The sequence below is a fragment of the Pipra filicauda genome, unplaced genomic scaffold (genome assembly GCF_003945595.2).
Source record: "Pipra filicauda isolate LSUMZ 115617 unplaced genomic scaffold, ASM394559v2 scaffold356_size1356884_pilon, whole genome shotgun sequence".
In the NCBI taxonomy this organism is placed as follows: domain Eukaryota; kingdom Metazoa; phylum Chordata; class Aves; order Passeriformes; family Pipridae; genus Pipra; species Pipra filicauda.
Genome location: NW_024104483.1, coordinates 1,149,376 through 1,172,387, shown reverse-complemented (window position 1 = coordinate 1,172,387; position 23,012 = coordinate 1,149,376). Strand labels below are relative to the sequence as shown.

Genomic DNA, 23,012 nt, shown 5'->3' with positions numbered 1-23,012 from the left:
AGCAAGGGAGAGTAAGGGAAAGAAAAGCTGAGAGTGGACAGATGTCCTAGTCACCGCCCACGGGGTCCAGCGATGAAACTTGATAGCTGCAGCTTCCATGTCTGGAAGTGGTGGTCTTGATCTGCTGGGGGTGGAAGCAAGAAGTTATGAATTATCATATCCATGGTCAGTGTCACGGGCCATGCCTCGAGCCTCCAACCTCTCCCTGGGCCCTGCGCAAGAGAGCTGCTGTGTCTGGCCTGGCTCCCACCTTTTCAAGTTTTGCAGAGGGAGGGAGGGTCCTGATTGCTCATCAGATGTGTCAATAGTCAAAAGCCTGCAAGGTCAGCCCTTATCTTTCAGGACTTCACACCTCCAGCACTGGAGGGAGGGAGGGGCCCGACTGCTCATCAGAGGTATCATGCAAGTCAAAAGCCTGCAAAAGTCTCCTAGAATGCATAAATCATTAACCATTTCAGTCTCTGACACTGGGTCCCTCAATTCAGGAAGGACACGGAGGGGCTGGAGCATGTCCAGCAAAGGGCAACAAGGCTTGTGAAAGGACTAGAGAACATTTCTTATGAGGAACAGCTGAGAGAGCTGCATTTGTTTATCCTCCAGAAGAGGAGCTCAGGGGGGTCCTCATGGCTCTCTAAACTCTGACGGGAGGGTGTAGTGAGGAGGGGTCGGTCTCCTGCCGGGCCGGCAGTGAGCGCGCCAGAGGAAATGGCCTCAAGCTGAGGCGGGGGAGATTCAGATTAGGTATTAGAAAAAACTTGCACTGTTCAGGTGATCAGGCTCTGGAATAGGGAGGTGCTGGAGTCACCATCCCTGGAGGTGTTTGAGACATCTGCGTCTGGCGCTGGGTGATGTGGTTTAGGGGTTACAGCGGCAGTGTTGGACTGGATGATCTTAAAGGTCTCTCCAGCCTGTGGTGAAAGCCAAGTGAATTTCCCCTGGATCAGGCGAAGGTTCGGGGATGGCCCGTGCCCGAGGGCAGCCCTCCCTAAGGTGCTCGGGCGGCGCCGCGGCGGCGGCTCCTGAGGGACCGCCGAGGGCGGGAAGGGCCGGGCGCGGGCTGAGGGCGGCCCCGCTCCCCTCAGGAGGCACCGCGGGCAGGGCCGGGCACGGCGGGGCCGCCGCTCCCCCCTCAGCCCAGGGGGTCACCGCTCCCCCTCAGCCCAAGGAGTCACCGCTCCCCCTCAGCCCAGGGGGTCACCGCTCCCCCCTCAGCCCAGGGGGTCACCGCTCCCCCTCAGCCCAAGGAGTCACCGCTCCCCCCTCAGCCCAGGGGGTCACCGCTCCCCCCTCAGCCCAGGGGGTCACCGCTCCCCCCTCAGCCCAGGGGGTCACCGCTCCCCCTCAGCCCGGCGGGCAGGGCTCGGCGGCAGGACCGGCATCGCCTCGGTGTGTGCCCAGAGCCACCCCCGCTGCCGGGTCACAGGTACCCGATCCGTGCCCCATCTCGCACTTCTCGGTGCTCCCCACCCTCCCACAGATGAATGCTGCTGCTGTTTCATCTTTATGCTGTTCGCCTTTTTTTTGTTCCTTTTTTTTTAAAGTCTTTTACATGTTCTTTCCGCTTTATGTGTGGGACGATGTGGAGCGCTCGCACAGACTTCAAAGCGGGCTGTGACACGGAGCCGTGACTCACACACGGCTCCTCTGAGGGAGGGAGCTGGAGCAGGGCAGAACCCCTCAAAGCCCTGGTGCACTGACCAGTGCCCTCGGCCTCGCTGCTGCTGGGAATGTTGGTGTCCACGGAACACCAACACGCGTTTGGTCCGAGGATAAATCCCGCCGAGGCTGGCTGGTTGGCCCGTGTGCTCCAGTGCTGCTGAACAAACAGATTAACGGACCTGCACTTCTCTGAGAGTGGTTTTTTGAGGTTTGAAGGGATGTTACTGGGTTATTTTCCATAACCGATGGGTGATTTGTTTTATATGCAACATTAGCCAAAAGATCGTTGCAGCAAATCTTGTAGGTTGTCTTTTTGTCTTTGCCCTGTGATGCAACAACAGAGTCGAGCTATTTGCATTTAATGCAGGCTGGCTTATAAATATTGCTTTGTGTACCTTCTGTAGGTTGCAAAAAAACAGACCCAGGTAAGGTCAAGATGTATCTTTCTATACAGTTTTAAAAACCTTGTGCTTCTTATATTAAAGGCTCCTTAATTGTATAAATGTGTATATAATTAAACTCTACTAAAATGCAATTAGCTCCAGAGTTAGCTGATTTTTACAGCCCTCCTTTTGCTAGGGAACATGTAGGGGTTTTGTTTTCTCTTAGGCTGGCAGGGTGGTAGCAGAAGGGGCAATAAGAGGTGAGGAAGACTTGCAAGCTTTTCCCTGTGACAGGGTTGGATTTGCAAGAAAACGAAACACATATATATTATGACTTCTGAAAGGGTAAAGGAAGATGTGCTCTTTTTAAATTTTCCCTCTTAATGGAAACAGCAAAGGAATGGGGACAATCCTAAACTCTAAATGGAAAGCAGGGCTGGCTGTCTTCATCAAGAGGACACTGATGCTGCTTAGAGCCTCTGCTCCACTTTGAGAAGGAAAACTGAAGCTGAATTTATCAGTGATTTAAAGTTTCTACCTGGAGCTAAATAATTTTTGAGAAATTGAAATAGCTTACTGTGATGCTTGAATCAACCTTTTGTGTGTGGGGCTTGGAACATGTTTGAGGGATCATCTTTCTCTCTCCAAACCTAAATGTCACCCTGCTGTTCAATTAAATCCCAGATCCTGGCACATCAGGTTTGTGAAGAATCAGTACTCTGGGGTTTGTGGGTTACATGGTTCATGTAAAGTCTTTGGTGAATTAAAATTAATTCTTAGTTTAAGGAATCATGTCTCAGCATTGGTTTTGGTTTGACCAGTGCCAATAAAAGTTATGGTTTAGTGGCTCCCTGAGCAGCAGCAGGAGGCTGAAGGTTTTGTATGGTCACCCTCTATGTAACATTTCTTGGTGGTTTTAGTGCAAGTTGTTGGCTGATGACAAAGTTGGCAACTATTGGAAGGGAAATTGGATCAGCTTTACTGTGATCAATGACACAGAGACATTGATGGTGCCCCCACAATGGTAACACCTGATTCCTGCAAAATGTTAACTTTCAGAAGATGTTAACACAGTACTACAAATGCAGGGCTATTATAAAATACTGTATTTGCAAAGGAAATCTTTGCCATGCAAGAGAACATTAAACTGTGTGTGTGTCAGATGACAGAGTAAACCCAGAAAACTGGAAAGAATGCATGGTAAGATAAATGATGTAATTTATACTGCATGTGTTATAAACACTGCTAATCTGAACAGAAATGACAATGCTTTTTCCTTGCTGTTGTAGAACAGGAACAGAGATACAACCAAAAATGGACACTGAAAAGGTGCAGAAGAATCAGTGTGGTAAGATACCCAAGAGAATTTGTCATTTATTATCTGCATCAACTCTACAAATCTTTAGTAGACTGTGATAGGCCTGGTTGGGGGGGGAGCTGTTGGGAAAATGCTCTTTTTCTGAATTTTGGATACTGTATTGGATACCTAGAGGGCAAATCTAATGACAAATATTCAAATAGTAAATCACACCACAAGGTTACCTTTTTTTAAAAAAATGCTAATATTTACCTACATTTTATTGTATTATAACTTTTTTGAGAAACTCCCAATCTCACAAGAGTTTACAATATACAACTGCTGTTACTTTCGCAAATAATTACCAAATAAGCTTTTTATTATAACCCAAAGCTTATGAAACAGGTTTTCCAAGTTTTTACTTACCTAGGGCTGTATGTAGGTGCCCAGAAAATGCTTTGTGTTACCTCAGTAACCAGCTAATTCAAGCCTCTGCTGCTGCATGACCATGTCTCCTGTAACTGAACACCACGTTCCAGCCTTGTGCTGTTTGGATTCTTTCCCTGTCACTCTGTAGATTTTCAACTGTATTTTCACTCTGAACATTGTAATGGTCCTGGGTTATTCACTTTACACTGAATGCACCTTGCAATTGTGAATTGAATATTTAGTAATCTACATCACATTTCCTAATGGTTGCTAGTGATTAAAGGCCAAAGGAAATCATTCTCAAATAACAAACTCTGGATAGGAATATTTCTTGGTTAAGTATGTTTGTTATTTATGGATGGATAGAAGTGGTGTAGCTTTGTTTTTGCTCACCTTTTTTTTTTTATACTTGTGCCCACTACATTTTTGGACAGGTTTTCTGTGATACTGAACAGATTAATATATAGAAACATAACAATTGTCATGAAGGTTTTGTGTTTGCTCTTAGATATGAAAACAGATCTGAACTTACTGCTTGAATGCCTTAAATATCAGATGGACTGCCCTCTGTCTCAGAAGGAAGCTTTGATCACTATTTACTCAATTTGTCAACAAAACAGTAAGAAATGTTTTTCCTCAGGAACATTTATGTTCACCATGTATGTTAAGAAGTGGTGGTCACTGTAAAAGAATTGTCTAAAGGATTTAAGGCTTGAGAATTTGTAAAATCTTGGGAGGCTTTCAATTTACAAGGAAACAAAAGCTAAAGGTTAATTTTTGTTATTTTTCTCTGTTGTAGGTGAAGCAAGTGAATATCTTCGAGAAATTGGTGGTTTGATGTTTATAAACGACCTTGCCAAATCAAGTGCTCATGGCATAGTAAAGGAAGCAGCTTTGTTTACACTGGGGATTATTATAGAGAGTAATGGTAAGATGAAGCAATATTTTTTGTATTCTTGAATGAGAAATACTTCTCTTGTGCTTTGTCTCCACTTTTTTTTTTTGGCCTCAGAAAATCAGATTACAAGATGATCAGTTGGAGCAAGGAGCAGTAAGGGTGCCACTGTTGCACTGTCCATGCCTGGATGTGATGCAGTTCCCTGCTGATTTGTGCAGGCAGCACTTCTGCTTGTTACCAGACAGCTGAGCTCCTCCTCCTCCTCAGCAGCAAGTGTTGAATGACTCAGACTGTCCCAAAGTTTGCCAAGCCCTGGTTGGTTTGGAACTCACCCCAAGGGGAAGCCCTCGGTCACTTTATAGTCCTGTTTTGTCTCCACTCCCCTGTACTGGCCACAATGGAGACTTAATAATTTAGGATTATGAGCAACTTACTTTAGGACTTAATGGTGTTCATCTTCTGTTTTCAGTGTATTGTCAACAGACTTCATGTACTTCTGCATTGTTTGAAGACCTCATTTTATTTTTAATTAATAAGGATTCTGGTGTGAACTTGAAAAGAATGTCTGTTTATGTCATCTTAGTACTGGTTTCAAATAATAGTAAGTTGTTTTTTTTCCCTATGTTACACCACCACTTTTTTCTGTTTGCCAATCTGCCCTGCAAAATTTGGATTTTCAATTAGTAATGTTTTGGTAAAGTGAATTTATAAAGATGAATGTTTGCATGTGACTGAACCTGAATTGTCTAAGTAGGTAATTGCTCACTGGGTTTTCTTTAAACAGCAGAAAGTGGTTCAGTTTTAAAAATATAGTTTAAAAAATTGTGATGCAAACCAGTAGTTTCTGACAATGTATAGAAAAAGACAGAAAGAAATGGAATGCTTTCACCGACGTGTTGATGTGATTTTGTATTTGTTTTTGTGGAGGATCTATGCTTAGGAAATGAAATGTATGTCTGTAAATCAAACCTGACATTAAGATTTTGTCTCAAGTTGCCCATGTCCGTGGAGTCTTATGTGTGTTCTCTTGTAGAAAACGGGCAAACCTATGTCAGGGACACGGGCTGCATCAGCCTGCTGCTGCAGCTCTTCAGGTAAACACACGGCAGTCAAACACCCGAGGGGTACTCTGGTGAGGAGTGACCTTGCCTTGACTCCCTGGGCCTTGTTTGTCCTTGCCAGAACAACCCTGTCCGGGTGTGAGCTGGAGCTGTCGGATGCGCACACGGAGCAGCGCTACCAGCTGTGGAGCTCGGTGTGCAGCGCCCTCTGTGCCTGCGTGAACAACCCCCAGAACGGTGCGTGCTGCTCTGCTCTGCTCTGCTGTGCTCTGCCCTGCTCTGCCCTGCCCTGCCCTGCCCTGCCCTGCCCTGCCCTGCCCTGCCCTGCTCTGCCCTGCCCTGCCCTGCTCTGCTCTGCCCTGCCCTGCTCTGCTCTGCTCTGCTCTTCTCTGCTGTACCCGCCCTGCCCTGCTCTGCTGTACCCTGCTCTGCCTGCCCTGCCCTGCCTGCCCTGCCTGCCCTGCCCTGCCCTGCCCTGCCCTGCCCTGCTGCTTGCTGCCTGCCTGCCCTGCCCTTGCCCCCCCCTGCCTGCCCTGCCCTGCCCTGACTGCCCTCTGCCTGCCTGCCCTGCCTGCCCTGCCCTGCTCTGCCCTGCCCTGCTCTGCTCTGCCCTGCCCTGCTCTGCCCTGCTCTGCTCTGCTCTGCCCTGCCCTGCTCTGCTCTGCCCTGCCCTGCTCTGCCCTACTCTGCCCTGCTCTGCTCTGCTCTGCCCTGCCCTGCTCTGCCCTACTCTGCCCTGCTCTGCTCTGCTGTACCCTGCCCTGCTCTGCCCTGCCCTGCTCTGCTCTGCCCTGCTCTGCCCTACTCTGCTCTGCTCTGCTCTGCCCTGCTCTGCTCTGCCAGGGTTTAAAGTTCTTCTCCACAGGGGCAACAGTTTGATTTCCTCTTACTGTCCAACTGACATTGCACGTTCCGTTTGAACTGGGGTTATTTGTGTTTATTTTTCCAGAAGATAATCAAAACATTTGCTGTTCAGTGTTCCCGTATGCCAAGGAGTGGCTCGAGAGCTGCACAGAGCCTGACATAGTTCGGCCCATTTGTTCATTTGTTGGTCTCACAGTTGCAAATAACTGTAAGTGCAGCTCAAGCTTTACATAGTTTTGCTTTTATTAAAAGCAAGTTTAATGAGATAGTTAAGGTTTTTTTTTGGTCAATCTCTACAAATTCATTTGCTGTTCTTCCAGCCTTTACTCTGAAAACTGTATTCCACCATCTTTACTTGCACTACATTGTGCTTAAGTCCAAGGTAGTGTAAGTACAAAATAGCCACTAACCAGTTACATTTTGTAAGGTCAGTAAAGATTATTTGGAAGCTGTTTTGATTAGAAGTATTTTATAAATAAAAGTCATTATTACATCACTGAAAACAATTATTTAGGTAGAACTTGGGCATAATGTTTGCCATTTGTATGCTGTATTAGGGTTATTGTTTCCTGTAACTATTTCATCTGACAGATACTACATTTTTTGAGGTTAATATGTATCCAGCTTCTGTTGTATGGCTGGAAATGTAATGATTGATACATGCACAGAAAAGCTATGATGAACCTAATTGGCAAAATGCTAAAGTAATTGGCAAACTGTATTACTTAAAACACTTTTTTTTTCTTTTTTATTTTTTCACTAAGCATATGTGCAGAAATATTTTGTTTCTATTGGAGGATTGGATACATTAGCTAAAGTTCTCCTCGAGCTTATGCATGATTCCTGTTTGAGCCACTCTGGCACAAAACTTGCAGTAGTAGTAACCAAGACTCTGGATGCCTGCATTGCTAATAACTGTGAGTGCAAAGACAGCTGTCATTTTCTATATATACTAATCTTAAAATGTTTAAACTCTTGTGTTGGTGGAAAAGTGATATCAATGGATGCTAAAAGACCAGTAAGTTATAAACATCCCAGTTGATGCTGCAGATTTTTTTAAAATTCAAATGTCTGTATGGAGGGTGATCCAGTTCATCTGAGGTGGTTTACTTTCCCATTGTTGCTAAAATAAACAGTAAAATTTAAAGCATACTCAAAAATGAGAGATAAGATGCTAGAGCTAGTTTTGGGTAAGCTGAGACCTGGGTATGGCAATCAGTTTGGATCCTGGAGTTAGGTCTGTGCCTGAATAATAAACTTTGTGAGCTTTAGGAAGTTTGGTAACTCAGAGGTGGGGCTGGGCAGATGCGGGGTGTGTGCAGGACAGACCTGTACTCTGATGTGCTGCCTGGGCAGTGCCATCCTGAGGAAGTCTCTGTATTCCATCAGAACATTTGGAGAAGCCTGTGATCTGGTGACTGTGCTGTTGGCCGTGGTTGTTACATCTGACACTTGTGCCATAAGGGCTCACTCATGGAAGGTCACAGAAGTTTAAAAACATACACCTGCACTAGTTCTGAGTCTACTTTCAGATCAGTTGGTATGTGACAGGGTTAGGCTTCAGTGTGGATGGACCAGCAGTGGTGTTCCCAGACTCAGGAAGAGGTTGCCCTCTGGCAGAAACATTCCTGGCTCTTTTTGTGACAGATACTCTCTGTGTCAAACCTTATTCAACTCTTTTTTGCTCTGCACTGGAGCTGATAAATGATGTGGAGAAGCTCAGCAGAGATCTACAAAACTTGCCCATTGCAAAGCCCTTGTTTGTCAGACGTCACAGCTCCAAACCCCACAGTGTGGGAGGAAGGGCAGTGCTGGATTTGGGAGCCCCAGGAGGGCTGTGGGAATCTGAGGGGTTAGAGACAGAGGAGCAGAACTGTGCAGCCCCAAGGCTTGGGGAGCTCTGTGGGACTCCCTTGAAGAACAGCACTTGGGTGATGTCTGTACACTCATTATCCAGTTTATTTGTCTCCTGATTATTTTGAACATCACAGCTGCCATGGGGGTTGTCTTGGCAAAGTATCACACCGTGGCAGAGCTGCTGAAGCTGCTGTGCAACGAGACACTGAACACAGGAGAAAAAATCAGCATTATTCTGACCATTGGACACTGTACTGAAGTTTGTGGTAAGATCTGTTCTGTCAGCTTCTGCTAAATTCTCACATACAAACTCCTTCAGTGGGGTCATTTCAGCAAGACTGGAACGTGAGGGAAAGTTCTGTTAAATAATATTATGTTAATAGTTAGGAAAAAAGGTTTTCTATAATGTTCCATCTTTAAAATTTAAAACTTCTTAGCAGATGGTGTCTTTAAGAGCTTTGAAAAAATAGACTACTATGCAAGAATTCAGAGCTGGGCTTAGGTATCACTGGGTGGAATTAATCCAGCCCTAAAAACTACTGCAATATAAACATACCAAATGAGTTGTCTTGAGCTCTCTTTTAATGGTCCTTGATATGTACAGGTTCTGTCCATTGGTTATATAGCTACTGATTTTTTTAAAGGCTATATAATAGCATTGGTTTTGAAATAACAAACAGTAAGTATCCCTGAAATCTTTTTGTCAGGCTCCTCAGGGCTCCATGTTCAAAATTCTGATTGATTATCATCCTCTGAATGTCAATAACATTCAATAATTAGCTCAATAGGTCATAAGTCTATTTTAAGACATTTTTGCATGAAGAATTAATTGAAACAAAGCTTAATGGAAAATGTTTTTTGAATAGAAATACGATTAAACCAACAGAATAAAAGTTTCTCTTAAAATGTCAACACAAAATAATCATATTTCATTTTTTATTCCTTTTTTATCACACTTAAACAACACAGAACTATTTTTATCAAGTTGCCAGTTTGATGAATACGTATGCAAATGAGTTAACAATAATGAATAAATGAAAATAAAATAGTAAATAAATAAATAAATAATAAATCAATCGATAAAAAATAAAACTTATCTGGTGACATAGTTAATGAAGAGGAAGAGAGTGGTTAGACCAGGATTAAACTATTAAATTTACTACAGTATTGCTAATTTTAAACTTTAAACCTTTGATAGTTCTGCACCTCAGGGCTCACAGAAATGCAGTGTAGTGTAATGGAGGAAAAGAGCTGCAGAAGCCACAACTCAAATGTTTTAGGCAACAATTAAATGAATTTGGAACTCCATCATATAATTTGTCTCGGTCGTCCTTCAGTTTTCTTACAAGAAATTTGATTTTTGGCCAGATCATCCTGTGTGATGTAAAGCTCTGCTGCTGCCATCCAGGGAGTGGGTCATTGCAGCAGCCTTGCATCTGTAAAAGGAGAATATCTTTTCCAGAATTTCCCAGAAAACTATAAGTGTTAGCTCCTAAAATTACTGTAGGATTGAGTGTGTTTGAGGCTGAAACCAATCTCTTTTCCTTTATAATGCCCCATTTTAGAAGAAAACCAATGTGAACTGCTTCAGAACAATGGCCTTCCACTTATGATTCAGGTATTAACAGAATCTCAGGATGAGGAACTGATCAAAGCTGCTACTTTTGTGCTGCAAAACTGCAAACAGATGAGTAAGTTTGCTGTTACTGCTTTAAAAATGACAGTGATTATTTCCATCTCTGTGTTCTGCTGCTTTCCTGAATGACTTTAGCTGTGGCAGCTCTGTAATTCTGTCTACTCCCAGAGAGGTTTGTTTTCTGCAGAGAAGTTGCCTATTTGCCACCAAACTGTGGCATTTAGGCAGAAAAAAGAAAACCAAAAATTTCACTAGTGTTGCAGTGATGCATTTGTAAACCTGTAAATGTAGGGCCAGTTTTTAAAAGCTTTCCTTTCTATAAATCATGTGAAAAATAAAAGCAGTGTGGATACTCTGTTCCTGGGGATGTACCATTATAGGGAGAGAATACACCAGTAGATAATCCAACCTGAAATCACTGTGACTACAATCATTTTGCAATATTAAGAAATCTTGCTCTTTCTTTTGAAGGTAGAGTGTATTTTAGGGCACCCTGCTTAAGTTTTTTATTAATTATCTGTACAATTCTACCAGTGAAACAGAAAGACACCTTGTCCTCTAATCTCTACAGCATGGAAGGTTTGCAATTGCTAATTACTAAATTTCATGTATCTACATTTTTGTACTGAAATCATAACTGAGAGTTTTGCTTAAGATTAAGGGGGTGTGGTGATTTGCAGTGTCCATTAATGTGGAATTGTTTTTTAAAAAAGCAGAAACTTATACTGGTAAAGAACCTATAGAGTTAGGATTAAGTCAATGAAAAAGTCATTTTTTACACAGCATCATTGTGGAAGCAGCTCATAGTAACTATAACTGCAATCTCACCTCTTGTAACTGCAATTTATGTTTGAAGTGTGTTAACATTTATGTGTACATTTAAGTTTTATAAAAAATATTATTCTGAGATTATACTTTGCATTAAATTATTGGGGCTGTTCCTCAGCATAATAAAATATAATAAATACTAAGATGTTCATTGATAAAATTTTAAGTATTGATGTTGTTTTATATTTTCTAAAGCTGAACAGTTGTCTCTGAAAATAAATGATAATTCATTAAGTGTGAGCAATGAAGAAGAATTGGATGTGCAAGTCAGGAAAAGAAGTCTACAAGACTACTGGAAGAAAGCAAATGAAATTTTACACAGAATAAACTTGATTGAACAAGAACATGCTGAGGTTGGCCTATTTACCAAAGTAGGATAAAACTAAGCAAATCTTTGTAGAGTTTAGGGAGAAAGAGAAAGTAAACCCTTGGGATAATTTCAGTGTGAGCTAAAAAAGCAGGGAAAATATTGGATGTGTGTGAATCTACAACCTGCAATTTTACCATTATTGTAGATCTTACCAAGTTACTCCTGTGCAGGGCAATCAGAGAATGGAGGTATCTGTGTTTTATGAAGCATTTTAGTTTATTATAAACCCAGATTTTCTACAAAATAGAGATAATTAGGTTAGCAAAACAAGAAGTTCAATTTATTTTTAATTGTTGGACATTCAAACCTATAATTTTAATATTTGCATGCATGAAATGCCCATGATTGTATAGCTATGGTGGAACAGATGATAAAGGAGGATGTGAACATAGACTGAAATAAGGTTGTTTCATATTTTCCTTGTGCTTTTTAGCTGCTTGGTATCCCTGGGTTTGGAACAGTGAGTTTATGAGTTACTTAGATGGCTCTTAAGCTCATTTCTAGCAGTGCCTGGCATTAGTAGCAAATTCCTTGATGACTTTCCCGTGAACAGCTCCAGCAGCACTGCTGTCCTGGGGCTCTCTGCTCAGTCAGGGGGTTCTGAAGCTTCTTTGGGATTTGCTTTACCTTCAGAGTTAAACTGGTCTATTAGTTAATCTTGTTACTGGATTTATTTAAGATTCTGCAGAGCTCATATAGTCACAAACTATTTTTCAATACAGGAAGGACTGCAAGGAGGAGTGTTTGTGGATGGATCCTCAAATCCAGCCAATTCTGAAGCATTGAAATCCCATGAGGTGAATCCTGCTGGTCCAAAAATGTACCTGGAAAGAGCACACAAAGAAGATCATAGCCCACAGTTGACCTTGAAGTTGGATGGTCAGGTTCTTGCTCCAGCTGTAAATTGTCCTCCAAGAAAAAGTGAAACAGTGAACCCCACAGATGCAGCTTCTGCTGGACAGAGTGGACAGAGCAATATTCCATGTTCAGGGAATGGACTGCAAACAGACAGAGCACTGCAAAGTCACAGTGGGAATGACAAAACTGCCTATGTAAAAAATCAGTCTGTTCCTCTAGCAAGGTGAGTATCCTGCACCTAAGCAGAAATACTAAATTGCCTTGCCCTTGGAATTTCCAAATGGAATGTCAGCCTTTTAAATTATCTGTTACTAACTGTGTCCTTTTCTTCTAGTGAAAAGCCACAGCCCTTTGGTGGCCCACTAGAGGATACTCTGTGGGAGTGTCTTTGAGATCACAGATCACAGACTGTAGGCACTGGAGTAACAAAAGCTCCTGATCTTTTCCTCTGCCTGGTGGGTTGTACAGAGAGCCCCTTCCAGGCCATGTTTAGCACTTTCAGCACAGTGGGGAGAAATCATCCCTGGCTTTGGCCTCAAAACTCTCACTGGTGTAACAGAGATCTGACCCACTGGTTTGGACACCCCACAAGGGGTTCTATGATGGGCACTCAACAGGAAACCAGCAGGGAGAGAGAACTGCTGGAAAAAACATTGGAATTGGAGTGGCTACAAACCGAGGAAAAAGCTTTCCCTCCTCCACTTTTCTCCCCTCATGTTCCATTGTTTCTTTGCATGGGAAGAGAAAGTCATTCCCTGATTAGTCATTCCCTGTTCTCTTGTTCATTGCTCTCACACAAATGATGACTTTCCTCTTCTTTTTGTGCTTCTGATGCTTATCTTTCCTATTGATAATAAATAAATTAATGATAGGCAACTTGCAATGATAAACACAGAAGCCATCCTCTTGAATTTATATCAGGAATATCCCTCAAGATATGTAGTGGGAGAGTATGAGCAAAACCGTGTTTCTCTAGGTTTTTTAGTTTGTTTTTGTTTGGTTGGTTTTGGTTTGGTTTTGCTTTTTTTGTTTGATTGTGTTTTGTTTTGTTTCATGGTGAGTGTTTTTTTTGTTTTGGGGTTTTGCTTTTGGGGGTTTTTTCTCCTTTGTTTGGTTTGGGGATTTTTTGAGTCCCACACTGTCACTGTGGGTTTTTTTCTGTGGCTGGCTGCCCTTGCTCTGTGCAGTTCCCTTATATGCATTATACTGTTACTTTGCAACTGCCACAGAAATTCCCAAGAGCCTGGATAATTGTCCACAGTACATTCAGGTGAATTTTGCTTTGCTACTGTTCAGCATGATTTCACACAACTTCTTTATTTCTGCTCTGGCTTCTGAAGCACAAAACAACTCTTTTTTTTAAAGAAAAACCAACCAACCAACCAAAAAGCTCTCTGCTTGCCTGTGTATTTGTGTGAAAACAGGAGTTAGTGAAGGATGACCATGGATTAGGGTCCTTGCTCCTGCAGCATTCCCAAGGAGTGAGTGACACACAAAGGCACCATCAGGGTATCACAGGAACATGTTGGTTGCACAGGAGTTGACCAGTGCAAGCAAAGAAGAAAACCAAATACCTTTCAGAGCATTTGCTACAAATGGTGAAGGCTACAGTATTTTGAAGAGGTTGTGAAAGTTTTATGTGAATCAGAATTGCAAATTACCCTGGAAACCAGCATCCCTGGAAAACTCTGCATTCCGTGGTGAACAGCCCTGCAAGGAATGCTGATCACAGGCCTCTGGGAAACAAATTACATACTGGGGGCCATAAGCCCAGGAACTTGGGATAATTAGAATAATTTTTTGAGAGTTTTATCTTTCATATATTTAATATGTTCTTTTTTATTTTTCCATTGGACTGTGTCTATTAATTTACAGGTAAATGTGTGTTGTGGCATTTCATTCTTTTTAATTTGCTCCCACTGTTGTCTCCCAGTGAACAGTTATTTCGACCACCAGCAGAGCCTGTGAGAAATAGGACACAGACATGCACAGCAGGTACAAACAGCTAAACATATTCCCTTCTTAGATGATTTTGTTCTTAATGAGTTTGTAATTAATTTTGTGTACTTTTATCACTACTTTTTACCAGTTGTTATGTATCACTAGATTACAGAGTGCATTATATGTAATTAATATCCTTTAACTGGTTTGCACAGTATTGGAATTTTATATTGTACACAATTTTACCAGAAGAATATTTATTTTACTTTTCTTCTAATACATATTGTAGCTTTCTTTTTTTTTGGTTGATTTTAACTATTGAAATGAATGTATCATAGACAAATGTTTCAAGTTTAGTCTGAATGCAGTTTAGTCTTTAATCTGTACTGAGCAGTGAAAGCCATTCACAGAAAATGCAGGAGGATGCTGGTTTGGTTCTGTCCCTGTAAGACTGGGACAGAACCTCCCTGTGAGAGTGACTTTTGCCTGAAGCTGTTCCTACATGCTGAACATGTGTTTAAGATGAATGGTTTGCAGATTTGCACTGATCTTAGATAATTTATTACATTATTTATTAAATTTATCCCAGAATTGGGGTCTGTCCAATCAAATCTTTATTCATCATTTAGTTTCCTGTTAATTTATAAAATTTATAAGTGTTCATTAGATTAGTATTTGCCAGAATGGTGGCTTTACAGATGGCAAGCTGATCTCCAGGTTATACCTTTTTAACTGAGAGTTCATATTATTCCAGTACATCACATCCTTCAGCATCAGATTGCAAACAGAAATAAAGTTTATAGGGCTTAGTTAAGTTTACAGGGTTCATTTGCTGTGTTCAAGTTGAAGTAACATCCTTTGGGAGAGGGATGAAAAAGCACTGAATTGAACATCATTATTCTGGATTTACAAAAATGTAAATGTGGTACATTTAACTTGAGGAATTTAATTTGGATTTTCTGCTGTTATGTTAATTAACTTTAATAATTTACAAATAGAAAATGCAGTTGAATGTAGACACACTGATGCATGATTACCATGGCAGAAGGTTACATTTTCTCAGTGTGATTTTTCCTTCCTCATTTAGATCAAAATTCATCCTACTCAGAGATAACCAGGAAACACAAAAGTACTTCAGCGACATCTTCATCCCATAAAATGGCAGATTTAAGGTGTTCAGGTAAATATCACCTCAGGTCTTTCTTTCCTGAGCACACAAAAGAAGCCTTAAAGAGTCAGCAATGCAGACTGACATTACAGAAATTACTGACATTTCTGACATTACAGAAATTTTAGTACATCTGTTCTGTTACCTATTATGTAAATCTTAACTCTTTCCTTTTTATGCCTCTAAAAAAAAAGCTAAATATTGAAATAAAGTTGGCATTGCAGTTTTGGTGCAGGTATCTGAATGTGGGCTTGCTAACAAACAATATACAGGAGCTTAAAAGATTACACTTCTTACAAGAATCCTTGAGTGGGTGATTTCCTCCTTTCTCTGATGGGAAAGGCAGAGAAGAACACTAGCCCTGCCCCTTTCCCTCAGTGATCCTCCTGCTGAGCCTCCTGGCTGTTCTGCAGCCCTTCTATGCAGCACAGGCTCTCAGATTTTGGGTATCCAGCACTGCAGACCTCAGTTGCTACTTGCTCAACGTGCTCTGTCAGTAGGTCATAAGATTGCTGCTGGTGCTCAGGATTTTAAGTGGATTTTGTAATCAAACCTGTGTTTCTTTATTAAAAAACCCAACAAAAACCCCAAACAACCCCCAAAGCAGCTCATAACCCACCTTTGAACATTATTTTTATCCAAGTTGTCAAATTAAATTCAACCTGAGCTTTAGCACTGCTCGAGCATTGCACATACTGCCCTTCTTATGATTCCTCACACAAGTCCTCCTTCAGCTGATGTAACTTAATCATGAGAACATCCAAGAATAACTGAACCATAAATTACCCTAGGAACGTCCTCAAAAATAAACAGGAAGGCTTCCTGTGAGGGAATTCCTGCCTAAGCTGGACTTATCATTTATTCAAGTTAATGCAGATAACTGTTGCAACACAAAGTTTCAAAGCATATCTTATATTTTGGCTCCTGGATAAATGTGCAAATGGAACTGAGGCCCCTTTCTTCCCACCCCACTAATATTTTTACTTCTGTGGGGGATCTGTGCCTCATTCAGTACTTCTGGAGTTGAAGTGCAGTTTAACTTGGTCTCATAAAACATTGAAAACACTTTTTAATTTTTTTTAAGATAGAAAGTACAAAACCAGAAGTATTTTCAAGAAGATACATAAAAATGAAACCTCTTTGCAATGTTTCCATGGAAAACCAGAGGTCAAACTGCAGATCATAGTGATCAAAACGAGATGCTGGACTTGGTGTTGGCTTCTGCAGCATCTCTGCTTGCTATTCCTCCACTATCCCCTGGTTTTGCAGGTTGTGCAGCAGGAGGACTGTCCTTCAACAGTAGAACCTTCACCAAGATGTTACAAAGTTGTCAGCACCGGTGTGACCATCACAGAGTCCTCCTGGAAGCTGAGCAGCGATACAGGGAGGAGCTTTGCCAGTCGGCTCTTTGGAGCAGCAGCACACACAGGACCCACGACAGTAACCACGCAGTTTTATTTTTAGCAGTTGTAACCATTGTTTGAAACTGTATTTCAGATTCGGAACTTTCTGTGATCTGATCCTGATTGCCCTGCTGTTTTAAACTCACTCATTTCGTTTGATTTACCAAGGACTTGCACCAAGTGATATCAGAACTGGCCACTTTTGTTTTGAGAATCTTTTGTATTTCTTGGCAGTGGTGACAGATCCTCCTGACAGGCTTTGATGACTGTGATGTTTGCCAGTCAAGAACTAAGGGAAGGGAATGTATTATAATAATTTGAATTAAGTGTGAATGGATGACATCATAATATAATATATACATATGGGTCTAAGATGCTTATAATTCTTAATGAATAAAATAAAAGCACATCCTCTATTTTTCTGGTTTAAAGGAGGTATTTTGAAAATTAAACAGTTACTACTTACTGACATTTGTACTGGCGTTCATCTTATATTTTCCAGAAATAATGCTGGCCCCAGTGAGGAAAGACAGGCTGCATACAGAAAAATCAGCATTTAGGAGCAAAAAGGATAGTTTCCAAAGTAAGGGCTGGATTTGGCAATTAATGCAAAAAGCCATTATTTTCTGTTAGTCTTTTGCAGAACTTTACCATGGATAGAGAATTATGGTGGCTTTTTTTCTTCTCCAAATTCTGTGAATAATCTATATATTAGTATGCCAGAAAATGTTATCTACTTATTTGCTGGGAAGTTTTGAATAAGAAGTTATTAACAAGGTAGAGATGGGAAAGGGAATATAAATTCCACCAGTTTCTGCAGTGCAGTTTAGGAACCCTGTGTTTGCAGAACCATCAGTTGCCCATAAAACCTGGTGTTCTTTATAACACACAAGTGCCCCATTTGTAGCAGAGTCCATACCTTTTAGAGATTTTATTCTGTAATATAGCAAAACCATTAATGTTATTTTCCCCCTTACTCTGCTAATATATATTTTTACACAACTCAGCAGCCATTTTTTTCAGAATGTGGTGGGTTTGGGTACCTGCAGAGCTCCACCTACAGTCATAATTACTACATTCACCAACTAGTAACCAATACTGTCTCTTATGATGGATGACCAGAATTTTTCAAGTAGGTTGAGGCAGTTCTCTAAATCAGTACTTCAATTCTAAACCATTAATATTCCTTTAAAATGCATTCTCTTTTGAAAAGTCAGCCCACCCATCCGCAATTTATTTTTAATATTTTATTTTCAAAAACCTTCTTTACATGGTTCCTTATTTAATTAATTTCCAGTAAAAGCTGGTTGATTGATTTATAAATTTGTTTATATTTTTCCTCTCCAGATTCAGAAATTAATTTGTCTGTGATAGGTATTTTAAAATTTAAAATAATCCCCAAAACACAACTATATTTTATCTTGAGGGTCCTTTGTAGCAATATATTAACTTTAGCAAGTAAACATTTTCTGTAAACTGAAGTAAACTGAATTTCCCAGGCTTTCTTCCAAGACCACATGGTAGTATATGGCTCAAAAGATGGTTCTCCCTTAAATTTTAATTCCTAAAACATGACTTGTGTTTTGTGATTTGTTTTTTCCTAAGAAAGCGTGAAATACTTCATTGTTTGGGATTTCTTTTAAGGTATTCTGTTGACTCCAAGTAGAAAAACCAAGCCTAATACTTCAAACAGAGATGAACATCATAAAAATATTAGGTGGACTGGCAATTATAACTTGACACCTGCCTATGAAAAGTGTGAGTATTACCAGAAAATCAATTCTCTAATGTGCATAACTTAAAGATCAGGTTTGCATTTAGGTCAGGGCATTAAGAGAAGCAGCTGTCTTGTTATTGGGGACAAATGGCTAAGGATTTAAATAAACTCTTATAGCTTTAATCATGGGAGTTACTCAAGCATCAGTAGTACTACTACTTGCTCGTTGCTTCCAGTGCATAAATAATCCTCCTGTGTTAATGTCAATTATGAGGAAAAGATCTAAGGGGAATGAGATATCACTAATACAGCAACATTTACATATTCAGGTTCCTTAAAAGAAATGCTCCTTTAAGCACTACATTTAGTTTTCCAGGAGATTTCAGTTAGTTTAAAGTAACCAAGAGCCTCCCTGTTCCCAATTCCACAGCTTTACAAAAAACCCAAGATGCCAACTTGAAGAGACAAGGAGTCAAAGAAATGTGCAACCAATGTCAGCACTTCCAAGAAAATTGCATCCATGCACTTGAGAAAGATGAGGTGAGCTGTGCAAAGCCTAATCATACACTCACATAGCTGTAGATGTCCAAACAAAAGCACTGGGAATTGCACAATTTCTTTTTAAGTCACCTTTAACAGGAGCCCAGTAGCAAAATGAACCTTATTAAAAGGATATTGCTCGGTTGATTCTACTCCAGTCATAGTGATTTATCCTAAACTGAGTTAAGCATTTTTCAGCTGACACTCTTTTTGAATAATGGATATGGAGGTATGATTTTTCCTGTGTTGATGAAAGCTTGCACAGTATAGAAATAACAGAAACCTGAAGGCATAAACCTACTAAAGGTTTATTAAACTGTATAGGTACAACAAGAACAAAGGTAAAGATCACAGAAAAACACTGTATTTCAGTAAGTGGGTGACAGTGAAGAAACCTTGAAGAGCCATTGTCGCCCTGACTGTGTGATCATTTCTTTACAACTGCTCAAGGGTGTATTGCCAGTAATACCCTACTTCCACATGCCAAATAGTCTGTAGATTGACATTGTTTGTAATTACACCAAAATAAATATTTGCAGAGCAATGAAATATGTCCCCTGGACATGAACATGAGAACCTTGAACGAGAGAAGAAGAAGAACCCGAAAAGATTTCACGACTGAAGAAATTAACTGTCTTTTGAATGGAGTAAAGGAAATGGGTAATCACTGGAATTTAATTTTGTGGTCTTACCCATTTCAGAAAGGACGGACAAGTGTTGATCTTTCCAAGAAGTACTACAGGTTACAGAAGCAGGTAGTCACAGTCTAATTTTCTATGAGTTCTAAATGCTGTGAGTTCAGTTTTCATAATTTGCCCCTGAACTGATTTGCAGGAAAAGCAGGCTTTCAGGATTTGCAGCCCATGGCATTGTGCTTTGTGTCAGTTCAGTGCTGTGCTACCAATGGGAATGGTCTCTTATGTAATTCCATCAGGGCTTGTGCTTGGAGAGAGAGAGCTAAAGTAGGAAAATATCAGAGAGCCTTTGAACCTGCCAGGGTACAAAGAGAACAAGAGTGTCAGCTCAGGACTCTGAACTAATCCCTGTGTTTATCAGGAAGTTGGTATTTCCTCTGTTCAGCCTCTTTTCCTGGTGCTGGTTTGTGACTCTCCAGCAGTTTCCTGGGGGTTGATCAGTACAGGCCTCACACAGAGATGCTGTCTGGGAAAGGAGAGGGAGCACTGGTGCCCTGCCTTGGATCCAGGGAGCACTGCTGCTGTTCTTTGGATCCAGGGAGCACTGCTGCTGTCCTTTGGATCCAGGGAGCACTGGTGCTGTCCTTTGGATCCAGGGAGCACTGGTGCTGTCCTTTGGATCCAGGGAGCACTGCTGCTGTTCTTTGGATCCAGGGAGAACTGCTGCTGTGCTTTGGATCCAGGGAGCACTGGTGCTGTCCTTTGGATCCAGGGAGCACTGCTGCTGTCCTTTGGATCCAGGGAGCACTGCTGCTGTACTTTGGATCCAGGGAGAACTGCTGCTGTGCCTTGGATCCAGGGAGCACTGCTGCTGTCCTTTGGATCCAGGGAGCACTGCTGCTGTGCCTTGGATCCAGGGAGCACTGCTGCTGTACTTTGGATCCAGGGAGCACTGGTGCCCTGCCTTGGAGTGGTTAAGTGACAAGCCTTTGTCTACTGCAAGGTGTTCTATAATTGTGCAGTGTCAACAGTTGTTTTGATATTTTCTCTTTTATCTCCATTTTATAGATGCAAAAGAACCCGAAAGATCATCAATAATATTGGCCAAGAGTACTTTGGATTTTGTTGCAGAATAGTGAAGAACAGCCTTTATAGCAGCAAGAACATATGCCCTTGGAAATTTAGATTGGCTTGGACTCATGTTTTCCAGTGATAACTCAAAATTTCATTTACTCTTATTTGACAGTTTCTTTTATACATAGGCAACAAAATGCTTATCAGCAAAAATTATTTTTTAAACTTAATTTAACCTTCTTGAGCATTTGATACATGTAAGTTTTGATTTAACTTTTTATAGTTTGCCTTACCCTTGTATGAAATGACTGTACTGCTGAAGTGAATATTTAAGTCCAAAACTGCTAAGTGTTAATGTTGTTGTGTCTGAATTTGTTTTCTCTTAATAAGTGAAATGTTTAAAGCGGATAAAATATTTTGTCATGTTTTTAATGTGCTGCATGTGCAGAAAAATGTACCTGTGCCAGAAAACACTGGTAAAACACTGCTGCATGTAGGAGGCAAATCTTTGTTACACTAAGTACTCACTGCTGAACTAAGCAGGTACTGACAAAATTTAGCTTCTGTTCACAGTTGGACAATTTTTGGTGTATTATTCAGGTAAGTGAGCAGAACCCCCATTTCTGCTAATGACACAATTTTTATAGTGAAAGCCTTAGTAACTTGATTTTTCAGTGCTAGCCTTAGTATTTCATTTGTATTTTTTACCTGTTCTGATAAAGGACTGAGAAATCAATAGTTAATCTTTCATGGAAAATGTTTAGTTACCATATTAGCACTAGGTTTTCACTGTGATGTAGCTTAAATGCTTGGAAACAAGCAAGATAACCAAAAACTGAGCCACTTGTAGTAAAGATGATGCCAATGACACAATAAATGCATCTTCTAATATTTTCAGCTGTTGCAACTTGGGTTTTATATTATTAAAATATTCAAGCATCTGTAAAATATGTCTTTGAGTGGAGCTGTTGCCAGCAATGATGTTAAATATTGGTGCAACTATTTGCAGGGTGAGCTAAAGGACTCCTGAGGCTGGGTGGGCACAAAAGGGACATTTGGGTCCCTTACACACCCCAACAAGTATTTTTCCAAGGACTCAGAGCCAGTCCAGACAAGCTGCTACTTCATCTATTGACTGAATGTGTTGTTAATCCATATTATTCTGGCCTAAAATATATTTCAAGTGGATAAAAGTGTAAATCTTCCCTTGACACACGGTCAGAATATCTCCATATGATTTATGTCACCTTGGGTATAACTGAGGTTGGGAAGGCCCTGTGGAGCCCATGATCTCATCTCCTCCTCGGAGCAGGGCTGATTGCAAAGTTACTCAAGGTGCTCAGTGCCTTGTCAAGTTCTGAAGATCTTCAGGGCAGAAATTCCCACAGGCTCTTTGGGCACCTCTCCTGCTGCTCCAGCTCCTCTCGTGACACAAGGTGATGGAACATCATCGTGGAACATTCTGGTGTGATCTGAGGAGTCACAGACCAGGAGCACCAGGAACCTGCTGTGTGGATTTGTGCAAGGCAATCTTTTGCTCTCCTTTTGATTTACTGTTCAGTCTCAATCATCTCACTAATTTTCTTGCACAAGTGCTTTGAAATCCACACATAACGGGCACCATAAAAGTATAATTGCATGAAAACAGCAATGTCACTTTTAGGCTGCTCAAGCCTCCCCGGGCAGGATTTCAGCACCTTGAGAAGCTGAACTGACTGACGGACCACGTAGGAAAGTGTGTTAGCAAAACCCATGGAGTTCTTCTGTAGTTCTGTTGGACAAACCAAGGGTGTGAGGGCTGCAAGGGTTTGGGTCGCGGATCACTTGGACCATGAATTCGCTCAGCTCCCAGGATACAGCCTGAGCTGCTGCACTCCGGGAGTGGGCTGGGGAAGGGACGGGGGGCTGCACGGGCAGGTCCTGGGGGGTGCAGGAGGAAGGACCAGGGGGTGGAGATACCGGGGCAGGTCCTCGGGGGTGCAGGGGCAGGTCCCGGGGGCTGCAGAGGGAATTACCGGGGATGAAGGTCCCGGGGCAGGTCCCGGGGGCTGCAGAGGGAATTACCGGGGATGAAGGTCCCGGGGCAGGTCCCGGGGGCTGCAGAGGGAATTACCGGGGATGAAGGTCCCGGGACAGGTCCCGGGGGCTGCAGAGGGAATTACCGGGGATGAAGGTCCCGGCGGTGGCAGTTGCAGGTTCCGGGCCGGTCCCGTTACTCGCGGCCCCGCCGCCAGCAGGGGGCGCTGCGGCCCCACCCGGGCCGGTGCCGCCCAGGGCCGGGCGGTGTCTGTCGCGGGGCGGTGCCGGTCGCGGGGCGGTGCCGCCCAGGGTCGGGCGGTGTCTGTCGCGGGGCGGTGCCGGTCGCGGGGCGGTGCCGGTCGCGGGGCGGTGTCT

At 42.0% G+C, this 23,012-nt stretch overlaps 1 protein-coding gene and 1 long non-coding RNA gene across 7 annotated transcripts; one reads left to right on the top strand and one right to left on the bottom strand.

The window, feature by feature from the left end:
• The first annotated feature begins 651 nt into the window (after nucleotides 1-651).
• Nucleotides 652-21,513, top strand: TERB1 (telomere repeat binding bouquet formation protein 1). 5 transcript variants are annotated; one of them, XM_039384449.1, is made up of 21 exons: nucleotides 652-741; nucleotides 3,332-3,390; nucleotides 4,277-4,387; nucleotides 4,568-4,696; nucleotides 5,136-5,267; nucleotides 5,700-5,760; nucleotides 5,849-5,964; nucleotides 6,677-6,799; nucleotides 7,356-7,508; nucleotides 8,583-8,714; nucleotides 10,014-10,139; nucleotides 11,108-11,265; nucleotides 12,005-12,363; nucleotides 14,074-14,135; nucleotides 15,169-15,261; nucleotides 16,519-16,689; nucleotides 17,155-17,235; nucleotides 18,297-18,410; nucleotides 18,800-18,909; nucleotides 19,449-19,664; nucleotides 20,613-21,513. In XM_039384449.1, exons 2-21 carry the CDS (start codon nucleotides 3,357-3,359, stop codon nucleotides 20,640-20,642), a joined length of 2,511 nt encoding a protein of 836 aa, XP_039240383.1. In that variant the 5' UTR covers nucleotides 652-741; nucleotides 3,332-3,356; the 3' UTR covers nucleotides 20,643-21,513. The 5 variants fall into 5 exon arrangements, with proteins under 5 accessions (XP_039240383.1, XP_039240380.1, XP_039240379.1 ...); XM_039384446.1 differs by lacking the exon at nucleotides 652-741 and adding an exon at nucleotides 956-1,386 and having other exon boundaries at nucleotides 19,611-19,664; XM_039384445.1 differs by lacking the exon at nucleotides 652-741 and adding an exon at nucleotides 956-1,386.
• Nucleotides 11,480-22,932, bottom strand: LOC113986552. 2 transcript variants are annotated; one of them, XR_005564738.1, is made up of 3 exons: nucleotides 22,781-22,932; nucleotides 17,119-22,389; nucleotides 11,480-12,106 (listed from the first exon to the last, which is right to left on the bottom strand). It is a non-coding gene; the product is annotated as an uncharacterized LOC113986552 (long non-coding RNA). The 2 variants fall into 2 exon arrangements; XR_003540219.2 differs by having other exon boundaries at nucleotides 17,123-22,389.
• Between the last annotated feature and the right edge of the window lie 80 nt (nucleotides 22,933-23,012).